General features: G+C 31.2%; 2 protein-coding genes and 1 pseudogene across 2 annotated transcripts; 1 reads left to right on the top strand and 2 right to left on the bottom strand.

Moving 5' to 3' along the window:
• The first annotated feature begins 3093 nt into the window (after positions 1-3093).
• LOC129288640 (E3 ubiquitin-protein ligase XB3-like) lies at positions 3094-6608 on the top strand. The gene is made up of 8 exons (XM_054925318.1): positions 3094-3510; positions 3742-3801; positions 3956-4027; positions 4124-4245; positions 4596-4736; positions 4821-4928; positions 5237-5492; positions 5929-6608. The coding sequence occupies exons 1-8, from the start codon at positions 3331-3333 to the stop codon at positions 6295-6297; spliced, it is 1308 nt and encodes a 435-aa protein (XP_054781293.1). The 5' UTR covers positions 3094-3330; the 3' UTR covers positions 6298-6608.
• A 208-nt stretch (positions 6609-6816) lies between these two features.
• On the bottom strand, positions 6817-10232 carry LOC129288641 (uncharacterized protein At3g17950-like; annotated as a pseudogene).
• A 9550-nt stretch (positions 10233-19782) lies between these two features.
• On the bottom strand, positions 19783-22602 carry LOC129288576 (laccase-17-like). Its single transcript, XM_054925218.1, is given in 9 exon segments — positions 19783-20163; positions 20364-20960; positions 20963-21325; positions 21467-21595; positions 21694-21852; positions 21855-21937; positions 22158-22278; positions 22281-22308; positions 22427-22602. Coding segments are annotated over 9 exon segments (1722 nt in total). The 5' UTR covers positions 22538-22602; the 3' UTR covers positions 19783-20032.
• Positions 22603-22803: the final 201 nt, after the last annotated feature.

Raw genomic sequence — 22803 nt, 5'->3', positions numbered from 1 at the left:
AGACCTGGTAATGTATCTTCTATCATGAATTTAATTTATCTGTTTGATTTGAATGATGTCCCTAATATTTTGGCTTTTAAGGAACCGTTTGGATTGGCTGTTTGGCCCCTCCATGGCCGCAATTTATTGACCAAACAGTGAAAAGTTGAATTGGCATGCAACACAAATATCAATTAAGTCCAAAAAAACAAGGAATTTAAATGTAACATTACAAAGTTGAGAATTACTCCTCTCTTTTGTCTGATGCTACTATACAAGAAATCATACTTTTCCCCTCAATTTAAACTCAATCATATCTGAGGAAATCATTATTGTTAATGCTGAGCGCCCATGAACAAATGATTATCATGATAGCATCTGATATCAAATTCACCTACTAAGGTAAAGTTAATGAATAGGTGAGTTATGATAAGGGTAAAAAGTGACCCAAACATGGGACTAATTTGTGATCCCTAGAAAAGCATTGAGGTTGTAGAACATCTCATATTTGATTGGATATTTAGAGCTAAACCACTATTTTGATGCATGCCGCTGCTGAATTCAGACAAATTCTAATGTTTTCTTTTCTTTAAAGGAAGTTTGGATGACAGTTGGATCTAATCTATTTAGCTTAAACTTAAATTATAAAAGGGGCAATTTTTTTATTAGGCTCTAATGTCACTCTAATATAGAATTATCACGTCTTGTTAGTAATAATGTAACTCTTAACTCATAAGGACGTCAGATCAAATCTCATTATCAATGCGAAGACATTATTAGCAAGTAATTTTTAAGTATATTTTTAATAAAAATATGTAAGTACTTTTGTAAATACTCTTCGAGTTTAGAGACATGTTCTAGTCTTAATAGACGGTGACAAAGCCAGGAGCCCAAATTAGAGAATGCAATTTAATTTAAAATATGAAAAATGACAAAAATAATTTTAAAAAATTAATTATATATCTTACAATTATTCTCCTCATCATTTTATTTTTTTAAATTGTTGTACAATAAATTTATTGTCAATAAAATTAAAAATATATCTTTTAATATGAGATTATGAGGTAAAAGAAAATCAATTTGAAAAAAAGCTTTTTCTGTTGTTGCTGAGATGGGAGCAATATTTTCAAAAATATTCCCAACTTGTATTCCAAATCTAGAGGTTTTTTGTTTTTTTTAATTAAAATTTTTTAGGATATCTGGAAAATTTATTTAATTATATATATAATACATTAATTTATACATATTAGTCTGAAAAAAAAAACTACATTTTTTATAAATTCCTCAAACAAAAAGGTATATTATATTGACATTGACTTGAAATTCTCAAACAAAGGAATGAAAACAATGATCTTGTGGGTCGTGGCTGCGTGCAAAACACATTACAATATTACTATTTAAGATCTAGAAAAATCATAGAACCAAATTTTTCACTTTTACCAAAAAAAATTCACTTTTACCAAAAAAAAACAGAGAGAGAGTACAAAATCATGTTTGTCTCATATGGAAGCAATTTCATTAGCCTCTGCTTGCTTTAACTCCCACTCCCCATTGCATTAGATTCGACCATTTGTAAGCTTCAAGAATTTGGCAATGCTAATGAGTTTCTGAGATTCAATTTATCTTAATATTTGTTTATAAAAAAAATTACAATAAGGGGTATTTTTTTAAATCATTCATCGACATCCTCTTAATAGTGACAATTATATTCAAAGCAGGGATTTGAATTTTTATTTGTCACGCTATAAGATTTTTTTTTTTTTTTGCTGAACTTAATTCTTGGTAAAAACCTTATATCTTTATATGCTGCGGATAATACAAAACCCATGCCATGCGTGTGTTATATTATAAAATGAAACTCTATCACTTATTGCCTCCGTTTAAAAATATAATGTATTTTTAACTGAACTTTATCCTTCAATAAAATAGTTACCTACTTTCTAATTAATCTTATATTTTTATATTTATCCTTATTAAACATCTTGCAATAAATATAAAGTCATTATTATTAAGGGTACTTTTGAAAAAAAGACAATAATTACATCTCAAAAAACTAAAAATGTCTTATATTTTTTAATATTCAACTCCTTAAAAAATGCTTCATATTTTTGAACGGAGGGAGTATAAAATTATAGATAGTTTAGCTTCTTAGCAAGGAGAAAAATGTTTTGTTCATTTTTCAAACCTTATAGCAAAATGGCAATCTGATCACAACTATTATTCTTAAGTTATAAATAATATGTGTGTATGCATATTTTTCAAACTCTATACAATATGTTAGATTATAACTTGTTAGTTATATTTCAATATTTACTTTCACCTGAACTTATATTCATGTATAAACTACAAATTAAGACATGATAGTTGTGTCATTGATTAACATTTATGAAAATGTGGTATTGAAATTAAAATGTTCACAATTATAAAGATTAAATTATAAAAAAAAGTAATAATTTTTTTCAGAATTAAGTAAAGGCTCATAAGGTTCAATGAATCAGACAGATATAGAAGAACAACAAAGGAAAATCATTTTCAAAAATTTAAGGATCCCTAACACAGAATCTTAAAATTAACTTATAGAATTGCACTATTTTAAATGGTAAATACTCATAGTTTAATTAGTAAATTTGTGCTACGTGAGTGGTAAATTTGAGATCCTCAAAGCTAAATTATTTTCAAATTTGGTGTTTTTGAATAATTTTCCTAAAGAATAATTTGACTATGATTTGGTAACAATGCTTTGACTATTTTTTTTTTTTAACCATACTTGAAAACGCCAGAGGATGCTATCTGTATTAAATATATCTTCTTCTTTGTCCGAAAAACGCGTTGAAAAAATACCAAAAAGAAAGAACACAAAGCTGTCTTTGAAAATTCATTGAATTGGCCTAAAAGAGACCGTACATCACGGTTAGTGGATAATTATTAAATAAAACTTGTTAGATATAATACGCTTGTTAGATATAATACGCTTACCAAAGATTCTGATAAATTATTCTTATTTTCCCACAAATATCTTACATATTCCGAAATTGAAATTAATTAAAATAAAATATTTATTTATTTATTTATAATCTATAATTCACGTGAAAGTATGAAACTGATCTAAGCTTGTCTGCGATACAAGCAGGGTCAGCCTGCCCGAAATCCAGCCGGGCAGGTCCAAACTCCGATGTCCCTCCATTTTCTTAGATAACTAGCTCAAGCGCCTATCGCACCTTGGCTTGAAGGAGTGTGAGCTCGTCGGTCTCCACTACGACGACCCCCGCCACCTCTGCCGTGGAAGGTGGCGCGTGTGCCAGTAGCTCGGTAACTCTAGCTCCCTGTGTTAGCTATTAGAGCTAATCAATTATGGGTCAGAGGCTGAGTTGCAGGCAACGCCATGAAAATGCTCTGTTTGCTGCTGTTGCTAATGGGGACTTGGAGGTAGTCGAGGCTATGATAGAGGAAGACCCTACAGTTCTTGAAGATACTTCCGGCCATGCTAAGCTCTCCCCTCTACATGCAGCAGCCGCCAGTGATCGGATCGAGGTTGTTTCTCGCTCTTACCCCTTAATCTTCTCTACTTTTCTCAGATTTTAGTGGTGTTCTTAGTCTTTGGTGGTCTTCTATGGGTTTTGCTCCATGAAGTACTGTACCTAAAGAATGGAGTCGAATCGTGTCTGAAACACGTCCGATGCGGGACTTAAAATTGTACTTGCTCAACATATGTTTCGCTACTTCTTAGGTTTTGATCATGGTGTGTGGTTTGATCTTGGCCAGGTACTTTCCATGTTACTGGACCGGTCTGTTAATGTCGACGTCCTTAATCGCTATAAACAGGTGCATCTCTCATCTCTGATGTTTTTAATTGAACTGAAAATACTGCCTTTTTAGTTGAAATTTGCGGTTCTTTCTATTGTCTAGTTTATATCCTCCTTCATTCTTCCTCTATTTGTCTTTGATGGCTTATTATTTGATTTTTCTTTTGGCATAGACCCCGTTGATTTTGGCTGTGATGCGTGGAAACATTGGTTGTGTGGAAAAGCTTATTCAAGCCGGAGCTAATGTATGTTATACTTGATTCTTTTTCAATTTGAATCTTGTGGTTTCTGGGAATTCTATTGAATCTTATGGGTTTAATGAATGATTTTTCTTGTTTCAGATATTGATATTTGATTCTTTACGTGGTCGAACCTGCCTGCACCATGCTGCTTATTATGGCCACATTGATTGCCTTAAGGCCATTCTTTCTGCTGCCCGTTCCTCACCAATTGCAAGCTCATGGTTAGGTTCTTTTTTGTTTTCTCAAGTAAAATGCGTTGACCATCCTGGATTTAGCAGTAAATGTACATAGGCTAAATCCCTTTTCAGAATTATGCTTAGTATAATGCTTAATATAACTATTAACTGAGACATGGATTGGTCAAAGGTTGGATTCGTTGGTTATTTACTCAAAACACCTTGATTTACTGTATGCAACTGCTTTAATTGTCTGTTAGAAGAAATTGAGAATCAAGCTGTTCATATTTTCTACATTTGAAATCAACTTGTTGGAGTTTTAAAACTTGTTGATTAAGGGTACTTTAGGCATAGACATTCATTAGTTGTAATAACGAGTTCAATTTCATTTCCAGGGGGTTTGCAAGATTTGTTAACGTAAGAGATAGAAATGGCGCCACACCATTGCATCTTGCAGCCCGTCAAAGACAGCCTGAATGTCTGCGTACTCTTCTAGACAATGGGGCTCTTGTTTGTTCATCACCTGGTGGATATGGGTATTTCTCTCTGAAGTTATATCAGTTTGTCTTGGATAAATATGAATGATATTTCATTGACATTGATCAAAGTATAATCTGCAGTTATGCAAGGAGCGCACCACTTCATTTGGCTGCTCGTAGTGGTTCCTTGGATTGTGTCCGTATCTTGCTTGCTTGGGGAGCAGATAGGCTACAATTAGATTCCTCTGGGTAAGTAAAGATTCATTTCACTGTTCAATATTGTGGTAATAATAGGCATATTTCAGTTACGTTTGTATTGCACTATTCATGTAACAGCGTGACCTCATCATAATTTAATTAATGCATCTGTAGCAAATGGCACTTGAAGCTAGTAAATAACTTCTCATATGTTGGTTTGTTACCAAATAAGGTCTGACTTTAGTCTTCAATCCTTTCCTGTCCTTGGCTCCACTCTTGCTCTCCCTGGATTCCTTAATCACTAAAAGCAAATAAATTAATATCTAGTCTAAAATCTTATTCCAATTGAATCTCTGCAGGAGAATACCTTTCACAGTTGCCTTGAAGCACAAGCATAAGGCATGTGCTGTCCTGCTGGACCCTTCATCAGCTGCACCACTTGTTTGGCCATCCCCATTGAAGTTCATTAGTGAGCTCAATGAGGAAGCAAAAGCCTTACTGGAAAAGGCCTTAATGGAAGTTAACAGGGAGAGGGAAAAGACCCTACTCAAGGAGGGAGACATTCCTTCATCTTCCCTGCATTCTGATGGTGAAGATGATGGTATCGACTCTGAGGTATTGCATCATTTTCTGACTGCTTAAGACCTTTCAATTTAATCTACTTGATTTGGTTAAAGATTGTGCTTTGGTATATTAGTAAAAAAATGTTCTTAACCGTTGATACTGTGATTGCTTGTGATTAGTCAAACACATTTAATATGGCCCACTTGGTTTTCTTTTTCATATTCATCTTTCTTTTACTTTTGTCAAGGACTTCAGTGGGTATCATTGCTTTCTATATAACAACAGAAAATTTGCCCTTAGCTTCTGCATGCTTGAAGCAGATGCACTTAGTATGCAGTATACTTCTTACTGAATTAGGTGTATGATGCACATGCACAGTCTAGTTTTTTTTCTTGTAGTACAACCATAATGTTATCTGAAAAATAATGTTTTATTTATTGGTGAAAATAATGAGTTTCTTAATTACATGTTATTTCTGCTCATTTAGGCTAGCAGCAGTGTGGAATTATGTTGTATATGCTTTGATCAAGTATGCACAATTGAGGTCAGACCATGTGGTCATCAAATGTGTGCTCATTGCACCCTAGCATTATGCTGTCACAAGAAGCTTGATGCAGGAGCTCCTTGCCCTGCTGGACCAGCATGCCCTTTTTGCCGAGGTGCTATTCTTCAATTAGTTGTTGCTAAGATTGAGACCAGCAGTGATGTAGAAGTTGAATCTAGTCCCACAACAAAGCCCAGGAGATCAAGAAAATCAAATTTCAGTGAAGGAAGCAGCAGCTTCAAGGGCTTGTCAGCCATGGGTTCATTTGGGAGGATTGCAGGCCGCAACTCAGAAAAGATTGCCGAAAAGTAATGAGGCGATTGATGGGTTAGCCACGGTTGTTTGCTTCCGAGCCAGTCAGGAAACTGATCTAGTGGTGATTTTACCCATCGTTGGAGTAGCTGCTTATATCGATATAGGTTTTGAGGTCAATTTTTTGATAACAGAGTGAATGATCGTAAGATCATGAGAGACAATAGGTGGGTGAAATTTCTTAAACTCCCTGTTTGAGGTTTTGTAATATGCTTCTTAGTTGGTTGGACTTGGAGCATCAAGCCCTTTGTGTTTGTTATCAAATATCAAATATAGTATTTCATGAAATAAAGGTACTTCTCTTTGACGCTTGATTATAATTATATCAACACACACACACACACAGATGGATTTCTCACTTATCACCTTTCTGAGGACTGAGGGTAGTAAAGGTTTTATTGGCATTGAAATGTTATGTTCATGTCTTTGAGCAGTGCTAAAACCCAACGGTGAAAGAGGAAATTTATTGAAATCTTCTTGTTTGAGCTATGGGAGTGTGTGATATCTTATCAGACAAGATTGCACACTATGAAACTGAAGGTAAATAATTCAATCTCTGGATAATCCAGCCTTTCATATCAACATCCTGGTTGAAATAGACGCTTGTACACCATCCTATATGTAATTATTTGAGTAACAAACAGGAGATGCCAAAAGAAATTGGAGATACTTCTGAAAACAAGTGAAAATTTCCAGACCTGGGAATGAAAGAAACTTGAAATCAATGACCTACAAGAAGCCATCACTTAATTTGACTCATCCACACAGACAAGGGAAAACTATCAGTCCTCCATATCCATTGCTCTGTCCCAACAATGCTCTGCTTGGCTCTCTTCCACCTTCTTCTCCTCCCTCCGTTGCGGCACACTCTGGAGCAGCAACTTGGTCCCCAAGGAACAGCGAGTTCGAGTCACGAACGGGAGAGAAGTCATTAACCCCATAAGGGTAAGAGAATGTTCTCTTTCTACAAGTGCTTGCATTTGCAGCCCTTCTCTCTTCTTCAAGGTAGTGACCGAGAGAGGGAATATTGTTATCGCTGTTCATGGCAACAGCATCGGTGGTTAGCCTCGAACAAAATGAGAACAGCCATGGCTTCAGCTTTGGTTCTTCTTGTTGTCCTTGAAGGGTTCCACCATTCTTCCCCTTGTGGATCTCCTTGAGAGTTCAAATATGCTGGAAATACCAATGAGGCTTCCCAGTGTATTGCTCTTGTCATGGAAGAATGATCCAGTGGACTATCATATGAAATCAAGCCAAAAAATCATCTCAATGAAAAATAGTTCTATCATAATATTAATTTCTCAGCCTTGTAACGGTTTCTACTACATGTTAGATATTACATGGCGCCATTAACCCAATCCTTCATAATTATGTTTGGCAAGCCATTTTTTTTTTTTATGGAAAATAGAGTGAAAACCATGTTTGACCAAGAAAGAAGATTTTTCTAATCTAAAGGCATAAAAAAGGGAACAAAAAAATTACCGAAATGACCCTGAGCGCAGAAATGATTAAACTCCAAAAAGAACTACTAAATCAAAAAGAAGGGGTAGTTTCATTATTCTTATCTCTTGTCTAGGTAGACAACCAGAGTCGATTGTGCTAATTGATAGACTCATAGAATATAAATAGATTCTATAGATTTAATTTTTCTATAGATTTAATTTTTCCATGAATTATTACTTAAATAACAAGTACAATCTATATGGACTAATTAAACTTTATTTCTGAATTTTAAGACCAATAATTTAAAAGTTAAAACCAGGCTTGAAAACAACATAGAATGGGCCCCATGAGGAGGTTGGAAATTATCATAAAGGGAACAAAAGCAAGAGATGGATCCAAAGGAGAGAAACAGAAATATCCAAGCTTGAATATATTAGATGGGGCTTCTTCATCACTCATCACTCGTGCTTTCCTTTTCCTATTCACTTCTCTTTTGGACTCTTTCTAAAGTAGAAAATGATTCATTTTCTGCACCCAAACTAATGGAAAAGTCACAAAAGTACGTAGTCAAAAGTCTTGGTCCAATCGACCCCATCATTAGTCTATAGTCTATAGTCTATTAGTCTAATATCACACTAAAATCTTAGACAATTCAAATCTTTTATGCTCATTGCATATCATACTAGACAAAATATCATTTGCATGTGTACAATGTCTCAACTCCTCTTACACTCTATTTTTTGGATGATAAGTTCTACTACTGCTACTGTTGTTGTTGTTGTTGTTGTTATTTCTGCCTTGTCCTCCCAAAAGTGTGTGATACCTAATTTTCCAACTCCTATATGCATATATTCTGTCCAGTCAATCTTGGAATTAATCAAAATAGTAAAAAGGACAATGAGTGAACACAAACCATGCATACCTTCATCATTACTTGTTTGGTCGAACCAAATCAAAATAATTAGATTAATATATTCATGTTGACTAATTTTGTCTTAACACACACACTACACACATAATTATTTTGTGAAGATAACATATAATTTTACAAAAAAATATAAAATAATTTTTAATGGAACATTTGATCAATTTCTTTGCGGGAAAATGGAGAACACAACTACATTTGAATAAAAATTTGATTATATGCTTGGAATTTGAAAAGAAATATAATGTTCATGATTTACTATTTATGAATAATACAATACAATTTTCCATTAATTTTTTTGAAAGAAAAATCACTTCCTATGACCCTAAATGTAATAAGAACTATTTGAAAAGCTTGCTTAGATCTTAAATGTATAATACCAATCTACTCTATCTTCTAAATTTATATTTTTTGTCCAAATTATCCCGATTGATTAATTGTATTAAATATGACTTCTAGAATAATTTTCAATATAAATGATTAAAAGTGATATTTTAAAAAATAAAACATATTTTTTAAAAAATAAATATTTTTTAATATTTATAAATTAGTTATTTAACTCTTATATATTTAAAACCTATGCAGGCGCATAGAAAGATTTTCTTTCAATTAACCTGCATGCCGGACAACATACCAGGCTGAGAGAAACAGACATGGACGCAGATTCTGTCTCTTTCTTAGTGACACGTGGTCACCTCATGAGAATTGACATTGAGATGGCATATTTCTAATATTCTTCATGGATGTTTTTGTTCCAATATTTGAAATATTAAAGCCATAGATATTTTAGGTAAACCTCGATTTAATAAATAAAAAATAAACTAATTTTTCACAGACTACACCAACAATAACAGGAAACCCTGTGTGTGCAAGTGAGAAACACAATCCATGGAAAGACAAAAAATACTATCCAAGAAAAAAAAAAAACAGAAGAGCATGGAGGCATCATTATGATCAAAAAGAGCAGGGTAAACCAAGATTTAAAAAAAAAAAAGCAGAGAAGAAATTAAGAATAAGTTAGTACAAGTAGAGGTTTGAGTTTTGTGGTTTTGGAAAGTGTTGAAGTAAAAATGAAGAACCTGGGAATCAAGATCTGAGGAAGAGGAAAGAGAAGGAGTGAGGAGAGTGGTGAAGGAGGCAGAGCCTGTTGTTGAGAAATCTGCAATGTGATTATTAGTCACCAATCCGATTCTGGCATTCAATAATCTGAGCCCCAATGGCCATCCTTCTTCCTGCTTCCCAACATCAATCGCATGAATTTAATCAGTTCTTCAACATCAAATCAGAGCCAACTGAGACACAGAGATATATATATATATATACCTGATGAGCCATGATGCAGTGAAGAGTTCAGAGAGAAGAGAAGCAATGGGAGAGAAGAAAGAAAGGAAGAAGCATGTCTGTGCTCAGATGAGCATGGAAGAGTCAAAAAGTGGTACCATGAGGGAAGAGCAGAGACATGGCAGAAACAGAGAGAGAGAGAGAGAGAATAATTGAGATTTATTTGTAGAAAAGGGCTGCTGCCGCTACGCTCCAGAGGGAGACACTGTCAGACATTGAGACCTTTGCAGATTGTTTCCACCTCCCACGCCCCTTTCATTTTCTTTCTTTCTTTTTTTAAATTATTCAATTCATTTATTCTCACAACTCATGCACCTACGTGGTAAATTGTTGATCTCATCCGATATATAACTAACTTTTACAAATAATTTATAATCATTTTTACAAGTCATTTTACATTAAAGATACTAGTAAATTGTTGTTGATTACTTTCTTCTATTTTTGGTCTTTCCTATTTTTCTATAACTAGAGTAAAATATTACCCATAAGAGAGGACATATTTTAAAAAATAATGTATTTAAAAAGGGTAAATTGAGAATTTTTTTTCCAAAAAAAATAACTTAAAATCATTTTCTTAATTCTAGTAAAATAGTTAGGAGTAGCTTGTGTATAGGAGAATAGAGTATTATTAAAAGAGCCACGCCAATCTTTAATATTAAATAAATTATCCATTATTTATTTTTATTCTCATGTTTGTTTTTTAAATTAACTAAATGTTAATTTCCCATAAATTATATGGAGTTTGAAAAGTATTTGCTACACTCTATGCATGCTCTGTATGATTTCTATAACATTTAATACATTAATTAGTTAAAGATTACATTCATAATTTTGTATCAACGTTTCCTGTCTTAATGTGAAATTTTGGAAAATAATAAATTGCGCCATTTAAGATGTAATAAATAGTTTGATTTATATATATTGATATTAGTTACGGATCTATCAATTGAGATGCCTCTAAAAATAATGCAATTTCGATTTAGATTTTTTTCCTTATTTAAACAAAATGTTATGTCAACCATTCCAAGCACTTAGAGAAAACTTTACCTAATTACTTGCATTAACTTCATTTTTATTTTAAAAAGTTTAGATGAGTTGAATTGAGTTTTAGGATTTTTCAAGACTGAAGAACATTTATAAAGTTATTTATAAATTACTCATCAATAAAATTTTTATATCAATAATGAAATTTGATCTCACGATCTTATATATATATATATATAAAAGTCAAATTTTTACTAACTAGACTAATGAATATTAGTTTAACTTTTTTTGTTATGTCATTTGTCAACTAATTCATAAAATCATTTTATAATTTTAGATTAAATAATGAGTTAATAAAATTTCTAAATATATGAAGTATGAAGCCTAAAAAAAAAAACACAATGATTTATATTTTTACTTAAAGAGGGTCAATTGTCTTTACTTTTAAGAACATAATAAAGAAAGTGTCAAGTTGCTAAGGGACCTTAAATTCTAATGAAGTGTCGGTCATTACTCATTACTTATTCAAAAGAGCGAATGCCTCTTTACGCTTTGTTTGGTGTCACTTAATTACAACAAATTACACATATTAAAGTGTATTATATTGATTAATAAAGTTAGGAATTTCACTTTTAACTCTTCTTAATTTTACAATTCCGTGGCTAAAAAAATGTTTTACTATTTTTTAAAATATTATTTCATTATATTTGATTAAAATTTTAAAATTTACTTTATGATGCCAATAGAATTTTGAAAATGAAGTTATTATTATGTTAAAATAAAATAATAATATAATTCTCCGTTGGAATTTCATTTTATTGAGAGAAATTGTACATGTAAATGATTAAAAAATAGTTTTTATCAAATATTAAACTAATTATGTGATATTTTAACCACAAAAATAATAAATATAATTTAACTAAATATTTAAAAATAGAAACGAGGACCCTTGCATTGCTCATGGAATAAATTATTTTTTATTATATTGTCTAGTATTTTTGAAAATTTAGTGGTATTACTATTATAGGCCCAAACTCATCCAAAACTTTATTGTGCGGGACTTCCTAGCACCAACATGGCTAGACAGGTATTTTGGCAATATTTTGGCATAATTATTTAACTTCAATTTAACAATCCAATTTAAATTCAATTTCAAATGATTTCCAGTCAAATCACTCATATAATTAAATAGAAAGAGCTGTTTTACAAAGAAAAAAAACAAAAAGCAAAATCACACATTGTAAACATTATTATCAATAAACCAAGCCTTGGCTTCTTATATAATTTAAATATTAGTGAATAGTGGATTAATTTATTTGCTGAATATTATATTGTCATTGTCATCTCCTATCCTCGGTAGAAGAAATCAAATTTAATTACGAAAAGAAGTAGTTTTCAAGTTGCAGATTCCAAGGCCTGAAAACAAAAGGAGAAAAGAATGGTTGTTCATGAAGCATCTCAAGGTTGGATTAACTTTTTCTTTTAGGCCCACAAGCACACATCACGCCCTCCTTATCCTGTTTAATTAAGCATAACAAATTATTCTTCTCAATCCTTAACTCACTCTGTTTTCTTTTTTGCCCGAAAAATTTAATTTTATTAATATAAAAAAAATGGGGACAAACGTAACTCACTCTGGGTTCGACTAAGAGTGTTCCATATAAATTTGAATTCTTTATATTTATAAAATATATATGTAACTTTCAAAATAATAAAGTGTGCGTTTGATTTTCAGTTTGTCAAAAGTTCATTTGGTGAAAGTCAGCTTAATAAAAGTCAGTTGTTATAACGAAATTTGTGTTTGGATATATTTTTTCAAAAGTCAGTTTGATACATTAAAAGTTGTTTGGTTTGTGATAGTGAAATGTGCTTTTGAATGTACAATTACCTAAAAGGACATTGATTTATAATTTTTATTATACAAATGTAATATATTCAAAATATTTAAAAAATGTAATAAAGATTATAAATAACATAAATTTTGATCTATAATGCTAAAAATTTGATCTCTAATTATTTATATTTTTTAATTTGTAATTTTAAAAGATGTAATAAAGATTTGTAATTTTTATTATACATTAATGCTAAAAATTAATATGATTAATTACTCAATTTATAATACTAAAAAAATTGATACCTAATTATTATTATTAAAATAATAATTATATTTTTAATGAATTAACTATTTTTTAAATAAAAAAATAAGAGATTAAACTTAGGATAGTATGGTCAAATAACATCCTACTTTTTAAATCCACTTTTCAAAAGCTTTAAATAATTACGTTTCAGAAATTCACTTTCAGCTACTGTTTGAATGTACTTTCAAGATGTGCTTTCCTGCAAAATATTCTACCCAAACAACTTTTAACTTTCTGAAAGTGAAATTTTGCTTTCTAAACGTGAAACGGAGGAAAACCAAACGGACCCAAAATTATGTTATTCGTGATACACCCAAGCTCTTTTCCATCCCTGTTTTCTTTTTTTCTTTTGGTATATTAAAGGGTTAAGGTATAAAAATACTTATCAAGTAATCAGTTAAGAATATCTAGTAATTTAAAATGAGAAAGGGGATAAAAATATCCGTAATATTATCAGAGTTAATGCAAAGTGACATGAACTGTTAATTTAGCCCTAATGCCATTACTTTTTGATATTAAATGATGATTGTGCTTTTCATGTGTCAATTTTTGTTAACATGGACTGAAAAAAAAAAGCAGAAATACCCACATAATCATAGGTTAAGAGCATCTAGTAATCTAAAATAAGAAAAAATTGCAAAAATACCTATAACATATTGAAGTTGGTGCAAAAGTGATCAATTCATCAAATACTTTCAGTGTTTATCATTTAATTGATGTAACACCCTCAAATTTACAAACTAATTTTTCACAAATTATTAATTCAATAAATCATTTTTTTTTCATTGAACCCTTATCATACCTTTATCATGGTAGAAAAATTTTTACCATGATACATCCAAGACAATATACCACAGGTTTTAAAATATCTCAAAAAGCAATTAGAACCATGAGGGACAGACATGATCCTCGTAGCATGTTATTCAAATCAGATCATGAATCAAAAGGGACAGATATAATCGTCTTGGACATATAAATGCATTTAATAAAAAGGATTAGAGTTTACATGTTCCACAAAGAAGATATGTCCTAAGTTGGCACAAGATACATTGTATAATCCAAACTAAGAGGCAATGTAAAAGATGGTGTCTCATACACCATAATTACACCTCTGGTGCTATCTCGGCCGGACTCGCTCCTGTAAAAATATTAACCACGGGGAATGAGACTTAAAAGTCCCAGTAACTAAAAATTAATATGTAATGATGCATGCAGATGTAACTAATCATGCGATTGCTAAGTGGACACACAAAATATTTAACCGAACAATATTTTCAAACAAACCGAATAAGTATTTAATTTGCATGACTGCACCTTATATCCTCCTTTCACCATGCTCGGACGCCAAATCACCCGGTCAAAGGTGAGTTGGACCAAGCGACACGCCACTCATTGGGTCCAATGAGGGCTTACCACGTGGTAATAATTAACCGTACAGAAATTCCTATTAACACCATATATTAAAATACCCTGACAAGTTATGCATCATTCAAATATCCAAACAGAAATATATCCGAACAATAATATCTCATCATGATAAACAAAAATAAATTTTTGACCCACTTGGCAATAATTTTAAACAAATATATATATACAGTATTTATTTTCATTAATTCATAATTTTTCCAAACAATAAAACAACACATAACCATTTACAAACACACCAATCACAATACATTAATAATGGTTACCTTGTGTCTTGAATAACAAGTTCCCCTTCACAACTCCTTTTTCACCACTATCTTTGTCAATATAATCTACATAATTATTTCACAATACTATATATTAATTTTACATTAAAATAAATAACTCTAATTTAAAGAGTTAGAAAGTCTTAGATCTATAATCCATATTAACACTAATTTAAGATTTATGCCTCATTTAACTTCCTAAATTTTTTTCTAAAATTCTCGTACCCTAATAAACTATTTTTTTATCCTCAAATCACTTGTCCTATCACAATTTCATCTTTTTATATTCTAAAAATTCGTCCAAAAATAAATTAAAAATTTTAGAATTATCTTGAAGCCTCAAATCACCTTTCTATAACCTCAAAAATACCTATTCATACTTAAATAAATATTTAATAATTATAGGTTTATCCCTACATCTCAGATTTCACATAAATTTAATCATATAGATCTAGATTTTAACTCAAAAATTCTTAAACATAAGTTTCAACCTCAAAAAATATTCTATAATATTTATTATATCTCTAAGAGTTTTAACTTATATTTTTAATACATCATATCATCAGATTAACTATCCTATAGAAAAATTCTAATCAGAATATTTACTCTATCCTACAAAATAATCATATCACTAGAAAGCTAATATTATTTAGAAAATAACTATAAAATTAATTTTGTAATTAAATAAATTTTTAAATGCTAATCTAAACAGAAAAGTTAGAACATACCTGAAGAAAAAGAAAATAATTTCCCCTTGTGAGAAAACGCCCAGCAACGTGAGAGGAAGAGAGAAAAATAATATAAAAATGAGATTGTGAGTCCCAAAATTATATTAAAAAAAACTATAAGTCTGAATTTAATTATTCAAACCTTTGGGCCATAAGTTACAATTTCCTCTAAATTGCATCTTCGCCTCTCATGCTTCCTAATGCACACACCCCCTCCTTTTTATACATGAAGGCACCTCTTCTCTTCCCTCATCTAACCAATGTGGGATTTAGAAACAACAACCTTCCACCCCCTTTTTTTTTGTTCCTTCTACCTTCTCTTTTTTTTAACACACACATAAAAAAATTATTTATGTATTATATCTTAACTAAATATTGCTTATGTGGTTTTAAATTTAAATTTTTAAATTTATAATTAAATACCTAACCATAATATTATTTCTAAATAACTTCAAATAATATAAATTCCTATTATTATCATTTTTTTTTCTCAAAACCTAAATTCCACAATTTCTTTATTCTATAAAAATCAGGATGTTACAATTAACATATAAGCAAAAATTGATCATTTTTCACTGACATAGACAAAAAATATTTCCAAGTGAATTTCTATGAAGGTTGATCAATGACATATCTCATCAAATCTCTTTTTTTTCACCGATGTATTCCACCCCCTTCCTCCCTTCCTCTCGAATCATTATTTTTGTCTACAAAACTTGAAATTTAACACAATAAGATAGGTTGTATACAATTAAAGATCGAGACTAAATACACCTCTTACATTGCCTACCTTAAAAATATTGTTACAACTTTAAGCAATTTTATTCATGATATATTCAAAATTCTCAAATAATTTTTGCCAGTACATCAAAGAAGTGAGCGATTTAACTTGATATTCAGGTAAAATAATATTTTCCCACATGATATTCATATAATGATTGATCAACCTCCATAAAATTTTACCTAGGAATATTTTTTGTTAACATCAATGAAAAAGTAGTTAACTTTTGTTCAAGTGTCAATTAAACAGTTAACATTTAAAGAATTTAATGGATTAGTTACTTTTGAATCAACTTTAGCAACATTATGGATATTTTTGCCCCCTTTTCTTCCTTTATACTACTAGATGCTTCTAATTAATGATTTTGTAGGTATTTGTATCTTTTTTTTAATCTATGTTAGCAAAGACTGACATGTAGCAAGTATCGTCAGCATTTAACACTAAAATTTAATGATGTTAAGGCAAAATTAACAGTTTCGTCACTTTTTGTGCCAACTTGGTAATGTTGTATGTATTTTTGCTCTTTTTTTTAGTTTAAGCTACTAGATATTTTTAACCAACCACTTGGTAGATATTTTTGTATCTTAACCCTAAATTAAATGGTATGAGTGAGTGAATTAAATGGAATATGGATAATGGGTAATTAGGATAATTAAGATTTATTTAAAATATTAGAATTATTCATTAATGATATTTGAATAAGAATTTTATCCATTAATATTAGAATCTATTATTTTATTTTGTCATTATCTTAGATTTGTTTGTGTTTAATAAAATATGATATCACCATCCTATTACTATACTTTTAAATTAGATTTAGGATATATATTTAGATTTACTACTTTAGTATTATTTATTACTTTTAGAACTCTACAAATAAAACTAGAATTTTTATTTTGTATTTAATTTTAATTATTATTAAATAGATTTTTTGAGAGTTTCAGCTTCTATCATCCTTGTTTCTCCACTCTCTCTTCCCTTTTTCCTCAAAACACTGTGTTTAGTTGAAGTAAATATGCACATCAAGCATACTTTTTAAGAACTAGATACCGAGATTATTTTTAATAAAACTAATGTAAAAAAATTAAATGATAATTTTACCCTTAAACTACACTCCTACCAACTATAATATAAATTATTTTCTAGAAGCTTTTCTTGATTTAAAATATAGGGCATTAGATAGGTGTTATATAATATTTTTTAAATTATATCTTTATTTTATTAAGTAATTAATGGGAGTGTTTTGAATAAATTCAATTCAGTGACGAATCTAGAAATCCTTACATAGGGGGTATGATTGAAATTCTATTTAAAAATAAGGGCTAAAAGTGATTTTAGCATTTGTCATCAACAAGAACTTACTTATATTTTTTTTTTAAAAAATTTGAAATATGGGGGACCACCACCCCTGTAAGCCCCCCTTAAATTCATTGTTGGCTAAAAATCATATTTAGGGTATGCAAGAGCATAATTGAAAAGATGTGAAAAATTTTATAAAATTAAGATTTTAACCAATTTTTTTTGAAAAATATAAATTAGTTAATAATGACTTATATTATGATTTAGAGGGAGGAGTTCAAAAGCATATAGAATCCTAAACTTATTTTTGATGTAATATTTATTTCTCTCCAACTTTTAAAAATGGTCAAATATTACTCCTATCATTAACAAATATTAACTTTGACAATTAATTGATAAGAAAATTACCAAAAAATTCCAAAATTACAGAAAAAGACAAAAAGACTTGAAAATGAGTAGCCTATAAGAAAATTAATAACGATATTTTCTACATTACAAACAAAAATCTCAAGTTCGCATGCTAAATTTTTTATTTGTTGTTACATTGTTGTAAATATAAAAAAGAAAAGTTGTGAATATTTAAATAAAACTTGTGAATCATTTATTTTCGATAAAAAAATTTAATAATTTATATAAATTCATTAATGATAGAAAAGTTTCTAGGGACTTTAGGGAAATTATAGCATTTTGAGAGATTAAATTATCATTTATATATTTCAGAGGGATTTTATTGCCATTTTTCCATAAAAATATAAACTTTAAAAAATATCTTTCATTTAATACTTCATTTGTAAAATAAATAATATTAAAGATATAGAATATATGAAAAGGAAAATATTGAAAAAACATAATTAATGAAACTTTATTTTTGTTAAAATATCTTATATTTTAATACATCAAATCTTCTCTAAAAGTATCTTATAAATTGAGATGGAGGGAGTACATTTTTTTTCCTTCAAATTTTATGCTTTGTTATTTATTGTCCTTTAAATTCTTAAATAAAAATTTATTATGGTTATTAATTACAAAGTAAGGTAAAGTTGAAAAGTTATCTATTTCTTTTAGTAATTTCAAAGATATAACTATTATTTCTTGATAAAAAAATTAATTAACTGTATCTTATATTAATGATAGAAAATAACACATTGTATCTTTGTCTTTGTTGTTTAATTTAGACCAAGTCTACTTTCCTTTATAATTAGCAATGGGGGAGATTTACTATTAATTTGTTTTGTGTTTGTTGCATGCAAATGTCCAGTCTCTGGAGAGATGTTTCTTTTTGATGAATCTCGAGATATGTTTCTAATCCTAACATCTCAAAAGATGCCAAAACTAATTTGGAATTATTTCTTCACGTAAACACTATGAGATGTCATGTCTTATTAGTTATTATATACTCCAACATTGATAATTATTTTATAGTTCTAAATAAAATTGGGTGAAAACTTAATATTTAAAAAATAATATTTTTTAATTATACTCACATTAATTATTGTATATAAGTGTTTTAATAATGACAATTAAAATTTTAATGTATACATTTTTTTAAAATAAGTAGTAAATAAAGTAGTGATATTGTTAAAATATAATTATAAAAATTAACTAATGCCATATATCTTGAACCAATTAGGGCTTATAAATGATATTTCATATTGTGGTCTAAGGAGTAATAGATAATATATGAGAATTTTATTGATTCAACAATGTTAAAGTTATATTATTGTATTAAAAAATTTGCTAAAGTTATTTTACATTTTTAGTTAAAAGCTTAGAGAGTAACATGAGACAGTGGCCAGTTCACTGACCTTATTCATATATTGGAAAATTTTGTATGGACTCAATGCAATGGATCATCCATAGTCTATCAAATAATAACATGTCATATTGCACCGGTACAATCAAATAAAATCATACAGATAAATATATTAATTATTTATTTTTAGAATAGAGTGTCCCTTCAATTTTTTGTCTTTTATTTTTCTATTATCATCAATGGACAGCATCAATTTATATTTACAACCATATGATATGTTTTTATTGGTGAGAGATAGCAGTTCATGCAAAAAATTTTCTTTCATATCTATATGTATGTGTGTTCTCGCAAGGGCATTAATCCTTATTATTTATTATGGCATATGCAATCGCCAATCCTCCATGAATGTCAAAATTTAGGGTGTCAGAGAGAGAGAATACTGATTCAAATGCATGAACATTACAATTCCGCAGAAATGAACGCTTGTGGACTGTGGCTGCAAAATGTAGAAGCATCTAACAATCAATCACTCATCTTTCAACTAAAAATAAAAATAAAAAAAAAAAACCGATGACTCGCCAAAAGAATGCCATACATAAGAGGCTGCAAAAGCCGATTCAAAGAAATGAGAGGTCGCAATTTCAAGGGAAATTTAACACTTGGGGAGATCCGATGGTGGCGGAAGCATTTTTTGATTGGGAAGCTTTCCGTCCAACACAATCCACGCCATTTTCAGTCCCCAGCTCGTGTGAATTTCCAGGTGACAATGCATGAACCATACCCCTGCACAAAATTCTTCTTCATTATTACCAAATCATGTGTCCAAAACAATGCTTGCAAACTAGCTGTGAACATTTAATCATTAACTTGTCTTATAGTGACTAATGTGAATTTACTTTTATGGTTATAGAAAAAAAATGGCTTGCTTAGTTTGCAACTTAGCATGATCTTGTGGAGTATTAGGAAACACAAATCTTACTAACCTGGGTTATCTGCTAAGAAACGAATTGCTACCCATCCACCAGGGGGGACGCCAACTGTGTTCCTTTCAATTGGATCATCAAGATTGAAATTTGCAGGGTCCTTATTTGGATCAAAGTTCCCAAAACCTTGGCCAACAACAAAGAAGTTAAAGCCATGCAAGTGGAGAGGATGACTTTCAGCGCCTAGTATACTGGTGTCCTGCATGATAAGCTCCACGCTAGTGTTAAAGGGAAGAACCACCATCTTTGTCCCATTGCTCACCATAGTGTTGTTTGGTGGCGTGCCGGTGTAGTTGAACGGAATCAAGGGGCTGCTTGGGAAATCAGGGGAGTAAACTCCATTGGATTGCCCAAAGTAGTGGGCTTGAAGAAGAGCAGTGGTTGGGAGTGTGAAGGACACATTATTGACTGAAGCTGCAAACATTGTTCCATTGGTGGGTCCCTGACATGTTTGATTGTGCGGACAGGGACTTGTACCAAGACCTACTGTGAAGAAAAAGCGCCTATCCACTTTCCGGGGAACATTGGCAGGAAACTGAGCATTTGCAAGGCTTCGGAATTTGTTGGCGAAATTCGTTGCAAAGGAAGTGTCATTAGGGCAGGGAGGATTGGTTTGAAGAGCGGAAGCTTCTTCAAATGAAGAGATTTTGATGGGGATTCATATTCCAGGATACCAGCAACAGTTGAGTTATCAAAAGTGCCAAGGCCAGTCACGTATGGTCTGGCAGTCATGAGGAATGTGGCTTTGGGGTAGTGGGATTTGGTTTTAAGAATAACATTGGTGGTTTGGCCGGGGGTAATCAGAATGGCGTTAGTCTCAAAAGGCTTAACATATACTGCATCTGCTTCGACAACTGTGAGGGAGTGATTCGCAATACTGAAGAAAAGCTCGTCATTAAGTGCTGCGTTGATCAAACGAAGAAGGTATGTTCTGCCAGGCTTCACCTTCAGCTTGAATGTATCTGCCAAAACAAAAAGTTAATGCAGAATCGAAACATTTCAACTGTGGTCTTGTTACTGTGCACCATCTTCGGAATTTGGCCAGCAGTAATATCAGGTATCATACAGGAAAACATCTGAGCTCTTGAGGTTGATAATGATACCTTTAGCAGAGCAGTTATATAATGGCCCTGGAAATCCATTGATAGTGTAAGCATCAGATACATTCGGTCCTCCACCTGTTTGTAGGGCTTGGGCTATGACTGCCTCAGGATCTGCATTCCACCATTCTCCTAAAAAATTTAATTTGTATATCAGATTAACTTACTGGACATGCATGTGATCAAAAATAAAATCAAATAGTCAGTAGAGGACACCACTATTTCATTACCAAAGATGATGGGAACTTCCTTGTAGGGTTTGTTGAAAGGATACGGAACACCATGCCTGGGAAGAATGATGATAGGACCATAGATAGTTGATCTTAACCATGAGATGTGAGCATGCCAAAAAAGAGTGCCTCTCTGTCCAATAATGGTGTAATTGTAACATAACTTTGTCCAGTTTGGATGGGACACTGTGTCACATATGCAGGCCCATCTGCCCATCCTGATCGAAGTTGTCGAATGCCATGCCTATTTTGAAAGAGAATCACAATTTTGACGCAGAATTACTTTGCTTTTGTTAATACCATTAAGAGAATCCTAGATAGACATAGTCTAAAAAAGCATAAACCAACCCAAATATGAAAAAGACATTTAAACAAACATGTAAGAGATAAGTCTTATTGAAACTGTGCATACTAGGTCAACCAAAGTGTTTTACGACGAAGTTTTTCAAACAAATATTTCCTACCAATGGATTGAGATGTTGTTCTGGACATGATTAACCACTTTGATGACAAGGCGATCACCCTCCCTCGCTACAATCCGAGGTCCTGGAAACTGACCATTGACCGTGACCATGCTCTTTTTTGGCATAGTCGTGTTACGTTTTGGTACTTGATCTACATCACAAAGCCAAGCCCAAAACAGAGAAGTAAGAATATGAAATGCTAAAGGTACAGTAACAAAACATAAGTTAGCTTCAAGATAAGAAGAAAATCAAGTCCTCATGAGGAGTACTTCGAAATGGTAGTGCCTTGTAATTTCCCCTTGTGCTACCGGGGGGAAAATAATCACTGAGAAAAGGAAGAGTGCATGAAATGCAAGTGATAAAAGAGGAAGAACACCCATTTGCTCTCTGATCTTAGAGAAGCGAATGATAGCTTTAAAAGAGTTGGAGAGCTAGTGTTCCTCTGTGTTTGAACCCTGGATGCAAAAGAGACCACGGGTTGGCAATAAATAGTGGAATGAGATCAGTTGTTTGAGTAGGTGATGCAATATTATCCATATGTTTCAAAGAGAAGCTATACTCCATTAAGAGCTGCAATTTGCTATTGCTGTATTTTAACGGAATGAGTTGTTTGAACAACTTTAGAGTGGTGTCCAAGACAATCAAT

The sequence above is a fragment of the Prosopis cineraria genome, unplaced genomic scaffold, assembly GCF_029017545.1.
Source record: "Prosopis cineraria cultivar Desert tree isolate PC_DT_omini unplaced genomic scaffold, ASM2901754v1 PC12, whole genome shotgun sequence".
Lineage (NCBI taxonomy): Eukaryota > Viridiplantae > Streptophyta > Magnoliopsida > Fabales > Fabaceae > Prosopis > Prosopis cineraria.
This window is presented reverse-complemented; position numbering and strand designations above follow the sequence as displayed.

What these genes read in the sequence shown, in the direction of transcription:
- LOC129288640 (XM_054925318.1), top strand. Translation starts at nt 3,331, where the DNA reads ATGGGTCAGAGGCTGAGTTGCAGGCAACGCCATGAAAATGCTCTGTTT. An exon ending in TCCTTAATCGCTATAAACAG is followed by an intron (nt 3,802 to 3,955) that starts GTGCATCTCTCA and finishes CTTTTGGCATAG; the next exon opens with ACCCCGTTGATTTTGGCTGT. An exon ending in TCACCAATTGCAAGCTCATG is followed by an intron (nt 4,246 to 4,595) that starts GTTAGGTTCTTT and finishes TTTCATTTCCAG; the next exon opens with GGGGTTTGCAAGATTTGTTA.